This window comes from Sarcophilus harrisii, chromosome 2 (genome assembly GCF_902635505.1).
Source record: "Sarcophilus harrisii chromosome 2, mSarHar1.11, whole genome shotgun sequence".
Lineage (NCBI taxonomy): Eukaryota > Metazoa > Chordata > Mammalia > Dasyuromorphia > Dasyuridae > Sarcophilus > Sarcophilus harrisii.
Window position 1 is genome coordinate 518,141,989 of NC_045427.1, and position 17,072 is coordinate 518,159,060.

At 35.1% G+C, this 17,072-nt stretch overlaps 2 protein-coding genes across 4 annotated transcripts in view; one reads left to right on the top strand and one right to left on the bottom strand.

The window, feature by feature from the left end:
• Positions 1 to 6,299, bottom strand: part of IQCH (IQ motif containing H) — a 289,727-nt gene extending 283,428 nt beyond the window's left edge. Inside the window, exon 1 of the mRNA XM_031955329.1 lies at positions 6,161 to 6,299. Coding sequence (XP_031811189.1) covers positions 6,161 to 6,211 — 51 coding nt within the window. The 5' untranslated portion in view covers positions 6,212 to 6,299. The remainder of the gene's footprint in view (positions 1 to 6,160) is intronic.
• Positions 6,300 to 6,367: 68 nt separating this feature from the next.
• The window catches only part of AAGAB (alpha and gamma adaptin binding protein), a 54,557-nt gene continuing 43,852 nt past the window's right edge, over positions 6,368 to 17,072 (top strand). For 2 of the 3 annotated variants that reach the window (XM_031955333.1, XM_031955332.1), the window contains exon 1: positions 6,370 to 6,593. In XM_031955333.1, the coding sequence (XP_031811193.1) occupies positions 6,521 to 6,593 (73 nt within the window). In that variant the 5' untranslated portion in view covers positions 6,370 to 6,520. Of the gene's footprint in view, positions 6,594 to 17,072 lie in introns of all 3 variants that reach the window. The other variant, XM_031955334.1, reaches the window with a different exon arrangement.

Consider the following 17,072-nt stretch of genomic DNA (forward strand, 5'->3'; position numbering starts at 1 on the left):
AGAAAACTTCCTGGCACAAACAACTGAATACAGCTATGACTGCAATAATAGAATGGAAGGGATTTTTAAAATTGTAGATCAAAAATAACTCAATTAAATTCAACATATATATATATATATATGAAATTCCAATAATATTCAAAGTAATGATGGCTGGGTAAGTAGAGAGATGGAAATTAACATGAGAGACATCGTAGAGGTTGAATACACAAGACTTTATAATTGTTTATATAAGATAATGAGAATAATAAAGAATAAAATGAAATTGTGAATCTTGAATGATGGGGAAAATGATGATGCCATCACAGAAATAGAGATGTCTGGAAACAGATCAGGTTTGGGGAGAAAAGCTGTTTTACATGTGTTAAATTTAATTCATCTGTGGAACATCCAGTTCAGAAGGACCCAGAGATGGTTGGCTATGTGGGATTGGAACTTAGGACAAAGAATATGACTGGATATATGTAGATCTGGGAGTCATTTGCATGGAGATGACAAATGAAACCCTGGCGTCATTGCTGAGATCATGAAGTGAAGAGAAAAGAGGAAGGAAGCCGGAACCTTGCCGACTAGCCTAAGTAATAGAGAAATTAATCAATATAAGTTCTAATAAATATTAGTTAGATAAATACATTAAAGTGCAGCTAGGTGGTACAGTGAGTAGGAAACCAGTCCCTGAGTCAAGATGTCTTGAGTTCAAATCCAGATTAAGATCCTCACGACCTATGTGACCTGACCAAGTCACTTACCTTGTTTGCTTCAGTTTCCTCATCTGTTAAAAAAAAAAAATCCTGGAGAAGGAAATGGCAAACCACTCTAGCAACTTTGCCAAGAAAACTCTAAATTGGGTCATGGAAAGTAGGACGTGACTGAAATGATTCAACAACTACTAAATGAATCTAGGGCCAATTCTTCATAAATACTTTAGCCTACATTTTTTTTTAAGGTCATAGTTTCTGAAATAATGAAAGAATTTTGAGTTGATTTAAGTCAATTACTGATTTCAACATAAAGTAATTCTTTGGAGTTGTGCTAATCCCTAGTTAACAGCTAAATGGAACAAATATCTATGAGGAAAGGACATTTAATGAGAACTAAAATCAACATAGGAAAGTATCTGTTGAGCAGCACAGAAAAGTTTAGTAAAAGGATGACCCAGCAGTTTTTCCAAGATTAGACCACAGGCATTCACTATTCTATTTAATGATCTCAACATTTAAGTATTGCTGTAACTACTTTAAAGTTTTACTAATTTAGAGAGGACTGTTTAGAATAAAAACCTGAATTACAGAAAGTTTTAAAAGAAATGCAATTTTATTTCTTTCAAGTAAATTATTAAATCAAATGAATATAAAATAATATTGCCTCCTAGAGATTTGTATAGGAAACTGTTTATAATGAATAAGAAAATAATGCTGTGTGAACAGTTGTTGTTGCACTTAAAGGAATTTTAATATTATACTTCTTTGTGGACGTTAATTTGTCATTTCATTGGTGTAGCATCTTGCCCACGATCACATAGCCAAGCCAATACGATGAGATTCAGGGCTCAAATCTAGGCCTTCCTTACTCTGAGGCCAATTTTCTATCTACTACTAAAATCTGACTTTTATTCCATTTAAATAGTTCAAAATTTGGGGTATACCCTTGGCATATTACGTGTGTGTGTGTACGAATACATATACACAGTGAAAAGATTTGTTAAACAATAATAAACTCCCATTCAACCTCTATTTGAATATCACAAAATCTGGATTAGCATAAATATGATTAATGAAGTTTAATTGTATAATCTTGGATCATTTTAAGGCATCTTGGAATTTTGGAAATCAAATAGACTTCCAGATCATCTAGACAATAAATGAAAGATCATGGAAAGTTAAAAAAAGTACCACAAGACTGGAGAACTTTAAAATTTCTAAATTGTTTCTCTAAACAAGGGATTTTCTAAAACAAGGGAAGTCAGATAAAAGTTAGCAAATTATAGACTAGTGAGCTTGATTTAAGATTTAAAAAAACCTAGACTGGATTATTAAAGAAATGTTTAGTTAACATGTAGAAAATCAGTGGTCATAGCCAAAATATCATTAAGAACTGCTGGTGCCAGACTAATCTTATTTTTGTGTGCGACAGGGTTATTGATAATAGAGACAAGAGTTGCTTAGATTTCAGGAAAGTATTTAATAGAGTATTTCATGATTTTCTTGTGGAAAGTTGGAAAGAAGTTGGCTAATAGATGATAGTACAATTATTTAAATGCAGAATGAGTTAAATGTTGAGATTAAAAATGTAATTGTTAATGATTGCTATTCCCTTGGAAGTGGCTCTCTGGTAGACTATTTCAGAACTCTGTATAGTCTTTTTGCTACTTATATTTTTATCAGTGACTTTCTGAGGATAAAGATAGAGTGCTTATCAAATTTGCATGATACCAAGGTGAGAACAGAGGAATAGCTAATGTATTAGATGATAGAGTCAGGATAAAAAGAGATCTTGAAAACTAGAACATTGCTGTCCTAAGGCACAAAATGGAGTAGTTATAAATGTAGTCTAACATTTGAAGTTGTAGTCAACTTCATAAGTATAATACGGGAGTAAGCATGTTTTAGACAGTAATTGTTCCATCATAGATCCAAGGGTTTTAGTGTACTCTATGCACAACATGAGTCATCAATGTGATGTAGAAGCCAAAAAAGTTAATGTGGTTTTGGACTAAATCAAGAGATGAAACATCTAGGAATATGGGGATTATAGTCTGCCTTTCACCCTGTTCTGACCACATCTGGAATACTGTATTCAGTTTTAGGAGCCTTGGTTTTGGAAGCACATTGATAAACTGAAGAACATAGATAGAGGAGGTTAATAGGAATAGTAATAATAGCTTTTAAGTCCCTATGACTTGAAGACTGGATAAAGGAATGGGGATGTTGGAATTGGAGAAGATTTGCCAGGACAAAATTCTTGTCAAGCATTTAATAGGTTACCATATGGATAAGGGAATAAAATATTCTGATGGTCTCCAGAAGGCAAATTTGTGAGAAATCAATAACTGCAAAGAGGCAAATTTAGATTTATCAGGAAAAAAATATTTCAACAATCAGAACTGTTCAGAAAAATAATAGGTTGCCTTAGGATCCTCTCACTGAAGGTCTTTAGGTAGACACTGGATGACTGCTTGTGAAATATACTATGGTGGGTTGATAAGACCTTACAAAAATCAACAAGGTCCCCATATTTTAGGGAGATCGATGCTAGCATTTCTGATAATAGCATTAGCTATTCCAAATGTGTAGTTATCATAAGAGACCATCCTGTTCAACTACTTCTTTTTACAGATGAGGTAAGTAAGTCTCAGAAAAGTAAAGTCCTTAATCACACAGCTAATAAGGATCAGAGGTGGGATTTGAACAGGCATCTTCCTGATCTTTAAATTCAGCACTCTATCCACTATGCTATAAGCCAAGTATTAAGTTAAATAGAAATTTGTGTTCATTTTCCAAAATAGATATATCATATGATTAGATGAACTATTTTACTTTTGTGATTTCATTGGTATAGGTATATATTTCCCATACTTGTATGGGAAATACCTCACAATTGAAGATCTATCCCTCATTTGTAACTTAATTTAGAGAGCTGCAAGAGATAATGAAAAACTAAACGACCACAGTGCCACAATTGGTGTCAGAAGAAGGATTTAAACCCAAATCTTTTTTTTTTTTTTATTATTCCAAGGTTCAGTAAATGTTTATTGAAAGCTTACTAAGTTCCATGCTTTGGGTACAAAGATCAACTTCAGATAAACAAGCTTACATTTAAGCAACACAGTTTAGTGATTAAAGTTCTAGACTGGAAATAAGAAGACTTGTATTCTTTTACTGGGTCTGTCACTAATTTGCTGTGTGACTGGGCAAATTGCTGAATCTTTCTGGCCCCTAGTTTCTTTATTTGCAAATAAAAGGGTTGGGGCTAGATTGTAGTTCTTAGATTGGGGTCCATAAGCTTCTTTAAAAAAAATTTTTTTTTGATAACTATTTCTATGTCATTGGTTTTACTTATAATTTTATGCATCTGGAAAACATTTACCCTGAGAAAGTAACCTATAGGATTTACCAGATTGCCAAAAAGTGTCTATGACACCCATAAAAACAAAAAATAAAAGAAATCCTGGACTTCCAATTCTAAAATCCTACAATTCCTCTGATCTCTTGTTATTCATTTCTTCCTAAATGCTATCTTAAAAGTAATTCTTCATTTAATCCAAGTAAAAAGTTTTCCTATAACTGAAGCACTATAATTCCTGCTACCAGTATAGTCTACACTATATAACTTTTAATGCTTAAGAATCCATGACTATGCTGATTCTTTTTGTACAGCAAAATAACGTTTTGGTCATGTATACTTATTGTGTATCTAATTTATATTTTAATGTACTTAACATCTACTGGTAATCCTGCCATCTGGGGAGAGGGTGGGGGGTAAGAGGTGAAAAATTGGAACAAGAGGTTTGGCAATTGTTAATGATGTAAAGTTACCATGCATATATCCTATAAATAAAAGGCTATTAAATTAAAAAAAAAAAAAAAGAATCCATGACTATGACTAAAAGATAATTCTTTAAAGAAACTTAAATCTCTTCTATTGTGAAATAAAAATTGTCTACCTGGCAAGGTTGTTGTGAGAATCAGATTAAATCTTATTTATAAAAAATCTAGCTAGGATAGTGTCTGAAAAATAATGCTATATAAATGCTAGTCTATTATTATTATTATTAATATCATTACTATTAGTAACTAAAAATTAGGATGTTTTCTAATAATCCACCCTCCTCTAAGAATGCCTTTTATTTATTTTGTATTTATTTATACATTTATGTATTTTTTATCATATATTAAGGTCTTTTTAATTAAAAAATTTTAATATGTCTAAGAGCAGAAACTAGTTTATTTTTGTCTTTATATTCCCAGTACCTGGCACATAACAAATTTAATATGTGCTTATTGATTATTGAGTGCTACCAGAGTGGTCCATCATCTTTTTATCCCCTTGTACAATTTGGAATCTAGAGCTGTCCCAACTCTTCCCTCTAGACTCCTCAATATCCATTTCAAGTGAGTATGCTTTTTAGGGGTAGCTAGGGACCTGGAACAGAAGTGTAAAAACCTAGCAAAAGAAGAAATTTTTTTTCTACTTTTAATCAAGATTTCTCCTGTTCCATATCTAAAAGAAAAAAAATCAACTCTTTTCACCATCAGCTGTCATATCTCAAAATATAACATTATGAGCACATCTTGTTTGAAATACTCTTTTCTTCTTTTTACATACACTTTTGTATCGTGCTTTTAAGTTTACTAAAGAACTCATTTATTTGTTTTTTTAAATAATCTTAAACCAATAAAATTGGCTGAGTTCTGCTAATTAGGGTCCTGGTTGTAGTTAGTGGTGGAGGATGCGTGTGCTAGTGTGTGTGTGTGTGTGGTGTGTGAGTGTGTATGGTGTGTGGAGTATGTGTGTGGTGTGTGTGTGTGTGTGTGTGTGGTGGGTGTGTGTGTGTGTGGTGTGGTGTGTGTGGTGTGGTGTGGGTGTGTGGTGTGTGTGGTGTGTGAGGTGTGTGTGGTGTGGTGTGTGGTGTGTGTGTGTGTGTGAGTGTGTGGGTGTGTGTGGGGTGTGTGTGGTGTGAGTGTGTGTGTGAGTGTGTGTGGAGTGTGTGTGTGTGTGTGTGTGGTGTGTGATGTGTGAGTGTGTGTGTGTCTGTGTATGATGTGTGTGTGTGTGGGTGTGGGTGTGTGGGTGTGTGTGTGGTGTGTGGATGTGTGAGTGTGTGTGGTGTGTGTGTGTGTGAGTGTGTGTATATGTGTGTGTGTGTGGGTGTGTGGATGTGGAGTGTGTGTGAGTGTGTGTGTGTGTGTGTGAGTGTGTGTGTGTGGGTGACAGAGACAAGAGAGAAAAGCGGGCGTTTCCCCACCTCCAGGCCCGGGGGTTCTCAGGGGTACAGACAGGGGTTCTACGAAGTGGGGAGCCAGACCAGAAAGTACCATTCCGAAGGAAAGCATTCCAGGTTGGATATAGGGACGTTAGAAATGACCCAAGAGTCCACAGGGGCGGCAGGGGAGTGTTAACGGAGAGCACGAGGGAAAGGAGTAAGGGGAGCTTTTACCACCTTCACTAAAATGGTTCCGATAGGGTCGCAAGACCCACTTTCTTCGGCCATGGTAAAAGCAGCGAGAATGAATTCAGCCTCGGAGGCGCCTCCCCAAAGGATGGGGGGAAGGAGAAAAGGGTTTCCGTCCCCATGGCGACGAGACGCGCTTCCGGGCTCGTTAGGAACCACCGGAAGGGGGGGATAAAGGCGGAGCTTGGACGGAGGATTCTCCGCGCTTGCGGGGGGCCTCGAGCCGATGCCGTTAGAGGCCGCGTCTGAGCCGGTACTGTCTCGCGCCCACCCCCCCGCGAGGCGCAGGAGGTGGTGCGGTCCGGAGCGGAAGTGGCTCCGCGCGGAAGGCGGCCGGGGGAGACTGCCATGGCTGCCGGCGCGCCCTGCGCGCTTGTCACCAGCTGTTCTTCCACCTTTACCGGGGACAGGCTGGCTCAACGTGAGTAGCCGGGCCGTCGGGCCTCCTCCTTCCCAGAGTCCGGGGTGCAGACGGGGAGTAGACGCTGACTCGGGCCCCGAGCCCCCGCCTCTCCCCGGCCTTGGGCGCGGCTCGGGCCGCGGGCCCGCTCCCTTAGGGCGGGAGCGACCGTGTCCCGAGCCCTCCTGTGGCTCTCTCTGCCCCCTCCGCCGCTGGCTGTCGCGGTTCCCAGGGCCTCTTCCTTTCTCTGCCCCGGGCCTGGGCCGGCCTGGGGGAGAAGCGGGCCCCCTCTGCCGCTCCCCGGAGCGGGTCGCGACGGTCCCGGCCTCCGAGTGGTGCTTGGCTCTGGCGGGCGCCAAACTTGGGATCTTCGGGGGCGGCTCCCCGAGCGATGCAGCTGTTGGGTAGCCTTTGGTAAGGAGAGATAGCAGTCGCGTCCCCGCCTCCTGTTCTGGTCCTGGCCTGCGGAGCTCTAGGAACCAGGATCGAGAATATTAGGGTTGAGGGAAGTTTCCGTGGCTCCTACGGTTTCTTTCGTCTTCGTGCTTAAACTTGGTGCTTATTATGTTCCATGCACTGGCCAACCTCGAACTATTATCCCATTCTGTCGATGAGGAAACTGAGGCAAATAGAAGGGAAGTAACTCGTGTCTGAGGTCACGTTGGAACTGACTCTAGGCCTTGTACTCTTGTGTGCTGTGCCATTCAGGACTAGGGAGACTGATTTATCCAAGATCACCCAGCTACTCCAAGGGCCTCCTACCACCTAGTTCACTGCAATCCTCTGTTGTTCAAACGACCTACTAAAACAAAGCTATTTGGCTCGGATTAAAAAACAAAAATAGATTATTGGAACGGACTACATAATCAGAAATAGTGCAAGAGCAAATCAACATCAATAGCACAAATTTGAATGAGTTAACATAACTAAGGGAAGGACTTCTGTGTAGACCACAACTTCTGGGAAATCCCAAACAATTTGACAGAAATTAAGTTTAGATCAATATCTTACACCATATATTCACAATAAGCTCTAAATGGATGTTACCTGAATGTAAATGGTCAAATCATTTTTATAAAAAAATGAGAAGAGAACAAAAAGAGCTCCCTTTCAGAACTATAGAGGAGAAAATTTTGCTTATTTGTAGCATCACAATTTTAGAGTTGGTCAGAATCAACCTCATTTCAAAGGAAAAAAACAGAGACCCAAAAGTGACGAGAGAGAGGGTGTGTGTGTGTGTGTGTGTGTGTGTGTGTGTGTATAGTAAGTAGTAGTAGTAGTAGTAGTAGTAGTAGTAGACTGGAAGACACAGAATCCCATGGCTTTATTCGCATAAGACAAAACAAGAGGTTAATCCAAAATAACGTCTTTTACTCAAAATGCCTCTCAGAAAACATAAACTTAATTAGTTGAACTCATTAAACAAAAAAAGAGAACATACAACTAAATTCTGTTACATTTTGCTAGTTTTAGGAATAGGTAATTTAATTTATATAACTAAATCTGTAAATAAATTTTAATAGGAGTGTTCTTTTTTCATATTTTGTATTGACACAGCCTAGCCAAGGTCTATGAATTTTTCCACTTTAAATCTTGTGCATTTATTTTTACAAAATTATGTTGTAGTTGCATTTATATAAATAGTGTGTTATGTATGTGCATGTAGATTAATTTCCAGATACATTATGTATTTTGTAGGTAACGTTTTGGGGATATTTCCCATATCGTTTAATCCTGACTTTTGCTAATACAGTAAAATAAATAACCACTTGTACAGTTTAAAGGGCTTAAAGCAATTAAGTGTTAGCTAGTAATAGTAGTAGTAGTAGTAGTAGTAGTAGTAGTAGTAGTAGTAGTAGTAGTAGTAGTAGTAAGAAATGTTAATGATTTTGTAGATTTATTTTTTAACCAGCAAATTTATATAAACAGTTAACCAGAATGTTTCTTTGCTGAATCTCTGGAGTTTTCTTTGTATATCATCATATCATCTGCAAATAGAGATAACTTTGCCTTTTATTTCCTAGTATTTATAGCTTTAATCTTGTTCTGTTACTGTTAATAGCTAGCAAATCTAGGTCAATGATACATGGTAATGGGGAAAAGGGACAGGACATGTTTTATCCCATGTTTTTTCTCCTTTATCCCTTTTTCTACAATAAAAGCTTCTAATATTTCTCCATTGCAAATATTGATGGCTCTTAGTTTAAATATATCTTTTTGTTTTTTTGAGGCCAGCTTTGAATTCAGGTCCTCCTGAATTTAGGACTGGTGCTCTGTCCCTTGCATCATCTAGCTACCCAAGCGTTATCCCTTCCATATCTATGTTCATTAAGCTTTTTTTTTTTTAAGTTAAACAAATTAATGAAATATATTATCAAAGGTCTTTAGCTATTGAAAAAAAATTGTGGTTCTTGTTGTTTATCTTTTTTAAATGGTCAGTTATATTGTTTCCAGTTTCCTAAGCCATCTTTGCCACCCTGATATAACTCCAACTTGGTTGTATGAATTTTTTTCTGGATATTTTTCTGTAGTTTTTTTGAGATGACCTTATTTTGCATCAGAATTTAATAATGACATCTGGGCTATATAGTTTTTTCTTAGTTTTGTCTCCCTTGATTTGTGTATCAGGACTATAGTTTTTAATTTTGCTCATGAATGGAATTTGGTTTCCTATCTTTAATTGTGAGAATAATTTTTATAGCATAGATGTTAATTTCTTTTGAAATAATTGATAGAAATCACTTATAAAGCCATCTGATACTCTTCTTGATACTTGAGAAATTTGTTTGTTTTGTTTATGACATACTTTATTTCATTTTTTTTTTGACACTGGACTATTTAAGATTTATTTTGTTAGCTGCTTTTATGTATATATATATATATATATATATGTGTGTGTGTGTGTGGCTACAAACTCACTTCCTTTGGATTTTCATTTATGTTGTCATGTAATTGTTCATAGTTTCTGATTGTTTTCTTCCTTTACTTTGAATTTTTTGAATTGGTTTTGTAATGTGATTTTCTCCCCTCTTTTTTGATGAGATTACTTACTGTTTTAGTGAGTTCTAAAAATTATTCTTTTAAAAAAAGAGTCTTTAGTGTGGTCCTTTTATTTTTTTTTTTTAATTTATTTCTCCTGTAATTTTCCAGGAATTCTTCTTTGTTAATTGTTTTAGACTTACTAACTTGTTTATTTTCTATTTTTCTTAACTATATGCTTTGACAGAACTCTAAATTTTACTTTCAAGACTCCTTTAGTTGCATCCCATGAGATTTGGTTTGTTATTTTGTTACCATTGTTTTTAACATAATCATTGTATCTATAATTTCTTTTATTGACACATTCAATATGTCAAACATTTGTTTCCTTTTCAATTATGTTTATTGTATCATAATTCTTAAAGAAAGTTTATTGTTTCTGCCTTTTAATTTATATTTATTATTCCTTTGTGCTTTGGTACATGATTCCTTTTGTAAAAGGATGCTGATAAATATTTGCATTCTTTAGTATATGTTAATCAAGTCTAATTTTTCCATCAATTTTTTCAGTTTTATATTTTCCTTTTCATCTTTCTGTTGATTTATCCAGTTTTTAAAAAGGAGTGTTAATATCTCTTACCCTTGTATTATTGTCAGTGTTAATTTAATATTAACTTTTCTTTTAGAAATTTAAACACCGTGCACATTAGGTACACACATATTTAATGATGTTATTTTTCATTGTTTTTATGGTATTTAAGGAGAATGTAGTTTTCTTGTTGCTTTTGACATTACCATTTTTTGTTCTTATCTGGTCATGATTGCATCTTTTTTAAGAGGCATAATAATTTTTTTTTTCTGTTGCCTCATTTTTATTCTGCATAAATCTGAACATTTTAAATGTGTTTCTCATGTATGGCAAATTATTGGGATTTTAAATTCATTTCTTCATTCTTTTTATTTGGGGAAATTTAATTCATGTACATTAATTATAACTTAAGTTCATATTTTTCATTTAATACTTTTATATAAAAATTCCCTTCTTTTAAATCAGCTCTTAATCTTTGTAATTTGTTTCTGCTTTTCCTTATTTGATTCTGGCCTTTTCTCTCTAATTTCCTGCCCAGACCCAAGTTCTTTGCTTTTTTTTCTTCTTTTTTGTGTTGGTGGTTTTTAAATTTTTTTTTATTTTTCTTTTCCCAAAACAAGAAACGAAAGTTTTCTCACAAAAAGAAATCGCAAATGGCATAAATATACTGTGTTGCCTAATTTTTCCTGCCTCTCCATCTCATCTCTATTTCAGTTCATTTTAATTTGTAATGTACCTTTATCAGAAATGTTGTTCTTATTCCATCTCCTTAACTCTTCATTCTCATTGGAGGCAGAGGAATGCTGTGGGATGTGCTCTTTCACCCTATTTTAGGGCCTACTCCTGTTACCTGCCTTTTTTCTCATATCTTTCTACTTTTGATGTCATACATCCTCTCTGAACCTGTGACTTCCTGATCAGACTTTTTTGATGAATCCATCAACATTCTCCCACATAGCAAAGAGAAATATCTTATTGAGGAGAAGCTAATCTCCTAAAGAGTTCTAATTCCTTTCCCTGTCTTCTCTATTAACCTTTCCTCCTTTTGCAGAGGTCAGGTACAAGACCTTTTTCTCACCCCCTTCTGCAATGTCCAGGTTAGCTCTCTGGAGAGTCCCAGGACGGGCCTTGGTCTTTAGGTGGAATAGTGAAGGAGGTAGGAAAGCCACCATGAAGCTGGTCAAAGATGGAGTCTGCAGTCTGGAGTCTGGAGCCTCAAGTCTTCTCTGTGTCTGTGGCTAAGAGCTGTGGCTGAGCGTATCTGAGACTCCCTTAAATACCTCAGTACAATTACATCACTACAGCACACTGAGCACATGTCAATTGTTACCATTACATCATTACATTACACTAAGTATGTGCTTAGCACTCTCTTAGAGTTCTTTCTTAGTGTTGTCAAAGTCTTCCCTTGTTGTTGGATACTACTTTGTCTTCTATCCACTTTTCCACTTGAGTCGTAAAAAGAATTTACCTGGGCCCCTATATAACCCTTTTCTTCCTTATTGGTAATTCCTTCCATATTATTCTAAACCCTAATGATTTACCAATGAGGAATGATATTTCCCCACCTCTAGAATATCAATACACTTCTTCCTAACCTCCTGATTTATCTCATTATATCTTTTATTCTTTAGATTATTTTCAGTGTCTTTCAGCCACTGAGGTTTTTGTTTGTTTTTAGGAAAAATCAAATTGCAAATATAGACTTGGCTTTGTTGAGCCTCAACCATTTGAAAACAAATATTTTACTTCTTAGTCTTTTATTTCTATCTGAAACTGTTTAACTTTCTCCTGTTTGGTTAATTTTCATGTTGAATATCCTGCATACTTCTGGGTTTTTTTGAAGCAGTGACTCAAATTCTTTTTCACAAATGTCCAGCTATTTTCTTTGATGCTTAGGCTCAGCTTTTCAGGATATGCTGTTTTAAGGGTGCCAACTAATCTAACCCCCCCCTTTTTTTTTTTTTTAAAGAATTTCAGTATTTTTTAAAAATTTGATTTCTTGAATAAATGAAGAGTTATTATAGAAATTGAGAGTTTTTCTTAGTGGAAAGGATATTAGTGATCATCCAGTCCAAATCTGCTGTTTTACAGATGAATAAATAAAAGCACAGAAGGGTTAAGTGATTTGTCCAAGGTTGTATAGCTATTAATGGTAGCACTAAGATTAAAACCAAGGTTTCCTGCTTTTCATTGTCTTTCATCCAATGAGAAATTCCATTTGAAGATGATCCCTAGAGAATCTTTTTTTTTTTAAAATATATTACACCAGCCTAGCAATCATAACCACCGTACATCTGTAAAAGAGGGGTAATAAACCATATCTCTTCCCTTCTCAGTAGGATGCTTTGAGAATTGGTGAGATAAAAGTCCTTTAATATTAGAAATATATAAATTCTTGGTTATGATGTAAGGAACCTAGTAAAGGATTCTAGAGATCACTTCAAAAAAGACAACTTTAAGACTCCTATTTTTAAATTGCTTATATTTCCTTTTTCAGAATGGTTTAGACTCTTGTAAATATTGAAACAGAAAAATAGAAATTCTCTACTAAGAATATCCATGTTTAATAGGACATTGTACATGCCTAATAGTCTTTGGCAGCATCTACATTTTTATTTTTACAACCATGTAAAATACAGGCAACGTTATTCTGAAGCAATTCTTACTGTCTAGAATTGATATTTTAAGTCATTTATAAAAGAAGAGAAATTATGATACATAACAAGGAACATAAGAGCTTTGAGTTCATAATTCTGTGTTCACACTTTTTGTTTGTTTTGTTTTTTTGCTAAGGCAATTGGGATTGGGATTTGATTTAATTTAATAAATTGAGATTAAGTGCCTAGGATCACACAGCTAGGAAGTGTTAAGTGTCTGAGACCAGATTTGAACTTAGGTCCTGCTGACTTGAGGGCTGGTGTTCTAACAGTTTGTTAAATTAGGATATGTATCTTTGTATACACACACATACATATGCATACATATATGTGTGTATGTGGGACAGAGAGAGAGAGAGAGAAGAGGGGGAAGACACGTACACAGAAAGAGGGAGAGAGAGTTTGTGTTCATCTGTGTTGTAGCTACTTAAAGATTTTTGCCTTTTATTACTTCTTTGTTGTGGTTAAAGATGATCACAAAAATATCAGTCCTCATATTGATTAGACTTAATTTACTTTTCTATAATTCAGATATATTGTGTTTTGTAGTTGGTAATTTGCTTGTTTAGAATCAAGATGCATTTTCTGTAGAAGCAATATATAGATATAGATATATATGTAATGATTAGGTTCCTCAAATTTTAGATTATGTGGTTTTATGTTGAATTATTAAATATACAATAGGCTAAATAGATTTTTGTGAGTTGACCTAAAAATGTAATCATCATTAACAATCATGTTTTTGTGAATAAAATATTTTGTTGATTAAGAATGCTATTTGGTTTTAGCCAGAATCACATACCACAGACCAGGAAAAAAACCTTTGGATTTCTCAACTGTCTGTCCTTGCTGCTGTTCATAGGATCCCCAGTATTCCTTTTTGTTTGTTTTGGGAATATAGAAATACTATTTTTTAAAAATAAAATCTCATTTTGTTGTGGTACTATTCCTGTCCTTGACTAGAATGATCATTTCCTCCAGCAGATAAAAGAACTAACCAGTAGTAGCAGCCCAAGTCTTGGTTAACAAAGAGTTGTGGTCATGAAGCTCCTTAATTGATAATCTAAATATGGATATATTGAGCCATTATCCTGTTAAAAGTAAAGAAAGTAGGGAAAATTAATTTAAGTCTATAATTAACCTCCCCAGGGATATAATAGACTTTCCAAAATATTCACAGTTGGTATCAACACTACCAGTGTGGTAGAAGAGATTTTATTGGATTTTTTGCCAAGCTTTGAAAACACTGGGTTTCCAATTCCTGCTCTGTCACTATCTCTTTGACTTCATACCAGGGACTTATCTTCATTAACCTCAGTTTCCTTATTCATAAAAAGAAGAGTTTACCTTTAAGTTCCCTTTCTGTTCTAAATATATGACCTATCATGATGACTGTCATTCATTTTTGTCTTTGTATCCCCAGTACCTAGCACAGTGAATGTAAATGCTTATTGAGTGACATACCTTTTCTTTTTAAAAGGGAAATTGAGTCTCTTACAGCAGTTAGGGAAAGCTTATATTTTATGGAAATATTTTCAGTTTATCCCTGTTGGCCTTTTTTTGAGGATAACAGAAAGGCATTTAAATTTGAAATTGATTGCTTTTTATTTGGGGGAGATATTACCAGTGAATTATCTCATTGTCCCATATTAGGAGGAACTATAAGGTAGAATACTGTATCTTGGGTCACTACAAACTTGTCTAGACACAAAAATTTACTTTTGTGCAATTATTCAGTTTGTATTTGTGTTGCAAATGACAAAAACTTTTAGAAAATATATCATTTTGGTTTCAGCAACTTGCTCTCTTCTTCCTCTGTATAATTTCCTCAATAAATAATTACATTCAAGCAGTAAAACTTAGTGTACAATTGTTTAAAGAGAAGCTTAAATTCTATATAGAACTTTTCTAGCAAGAATAATATTCTGGAGAGGAGTGTTGCATTTGTATTACAGGCAGTGAACACACTTCAAAAATTATGAAGCTCTTTTCAGGCTTCATGTTGTTATAGTCCACTTATAAATAACTTATTTTGGAGTTAACTTCCTACTTAAAGCTGGAGAACCAATTCTACACATAGATAAGAAAATAACATTAGTGACTGGATTAAAAAAAAGTGTGTTCTAAAATAAGAGTAGGAAAATTTATTGGCCAAAAAACCACAAAAAACCCAAATCACAAAAAAAAGAACCTTACACTGTTATACAGATAGAAGGTAGCTGTCATTCCCTGTTCTCCAGGAAGAATTATAAGATTTCTATTAGAAAAAAGTTCGTGAATATGGTGCAGGGAAAGGAGTAAGAAACCTTGAGTTCTGGTCAGATTTGACCATAAACTGGATACCATTGTGATTTAGGGCAAGCCATCCCATCTCATTAGGATATCGTTTCATTAGAAAACTGACAAGCATCAGGGGTGACAGACTTGAGTTAAATTGTAATTGAAAAATGTTTAACACAATAAAAATCCAGTACAAGATATATAATGTTAATTTGTGGTTTTTGAACTCAACCCTGCATCCTTCAAGAATCTATGTGAGTTTGACATCTCTGGGCTAAATAGATGATCAAGCTCTAAAATTCCATGTATACAGAGTCACTTATAGTCTTGTGATTTATTCAGGGCTTGTACTGGATGCTACCCCAAGTTAGTTTCATAGCAGTCTCCAATAATTAAACCTAGGGAGTGCTATGTACTCCCAAGATCCTTATCTTCTGGGTTTATCTAATTATCTAGCCTTCCATCTTTCTTGTTGGATTTTCTGTCTCCTTCATCAAATTATCTTCTATTTATATATCTTTGCACATCTTACATTCTCTCTTCCCCTCAGTATCAATCAGTAAACATTTATTAAGGGTCGACTATGTAACAGGCATTGTGCTAAACTCTAGAAACAAAAAAAGAGGCAAAAGATAGTCCCTGCTTTAAAGGAACTTACAATCTAATGAATGTCAAAAGATTTAATATCTTGAAGGCCAAAACTTGCAATTTTTTTTCCTAGAACTTGGGGACACTATGTATTGGAATGAGGACTGATCTCAGAATTAGAATATCTGAGTTCAGACTACAAATTCTACATTTAATATATTATGTGATCATGGACAAGTCATTTGGTGACTTAAGCAGTTTTCTAAGGCTATTGGTTACATTGTTTTCTGTAATGTAATTTACAGAGTTGCAGTCTGCATCAATGCATGAAGCTCCCAAGTAGTTCCCTATACCTATAATGATAAAATCACAGGTTAGGAACCCTCCTTCCCTTCTCCTCCTAAAAATAAAATAAAATAAATTTTAAAAATCCTAATATTTAGCTCAGGATACCTTGCACAAAGATTCTTGAGAAAATTAATAGTATAAAGAGAATATCAGTTTGTATCAGAAGTATTTACAGGCTTTATAAATCAATGTGGGGAAATTTCTTGTAGAAACACTTTTCTTCTGCCTGACTACCATGTCTTTGCTTGTTGACTTGGCCAATTAAAAGGAGGCATACTAGGGACTTTCCTGGGGAACATTCCTTTAACGTTAAGTGACTTGCCCATGGTCACACAACTAGCAAGTGTGAGAGACTAGAACAGGATCCAGATCTTCCAAATCGCTCTGCATCATGGAACTTGTTGAAAAATGCATCTTAAAACATGATTGCCTTGCTTCAGAATCCTTGTAACATTTGTTTCTTGTATTATTCTTGGTCATGGTTGAGAAGAAATTCCTTATAAACTCTTATAATTTAAGTTATGATTCCTTTGTAAAAATTAGTAGCAGATTATGAAATTGCCCTCATTCTTTCTTTCATCATACTATCTGATCTACAGATAATCACTCATCAAAGGATCTCAGAGTTTCTGGGATGATTGTATCCTCTTCTCCATAGGTTGATATGTTTTTACTTTAGGTTTTTAGGTGGATTTGATCCCTAGAAAGTGGCTAATTCTTAAATGTTTCTAGAAATGTAGCTTTGAATTGATTGCAGAATGATATAGAACACCTTTCACTGCATTTGAAAAATTTTGTGTAGCACTTTTTAAGACTAACCAGCTGAGCCTAGCTCCAGATGGTCATTGGGAGAAAGCAAGCAGAGAAACACTTGATTGGGTTTCTTGTGCTTCAGTTTTTTAAGTTTCCACTATAGCACAGGAAGCCCAAGGGTATGTGAAAATCTGAATTCAAAGTGTGGCCAGGGAGGGAAGAAAAACTAATTAAATGCTGTAAACAAAATCAAAATCTCACTTTCATTGTTAATGCAGTATTATAGCTGATCTTTGAAGAGTT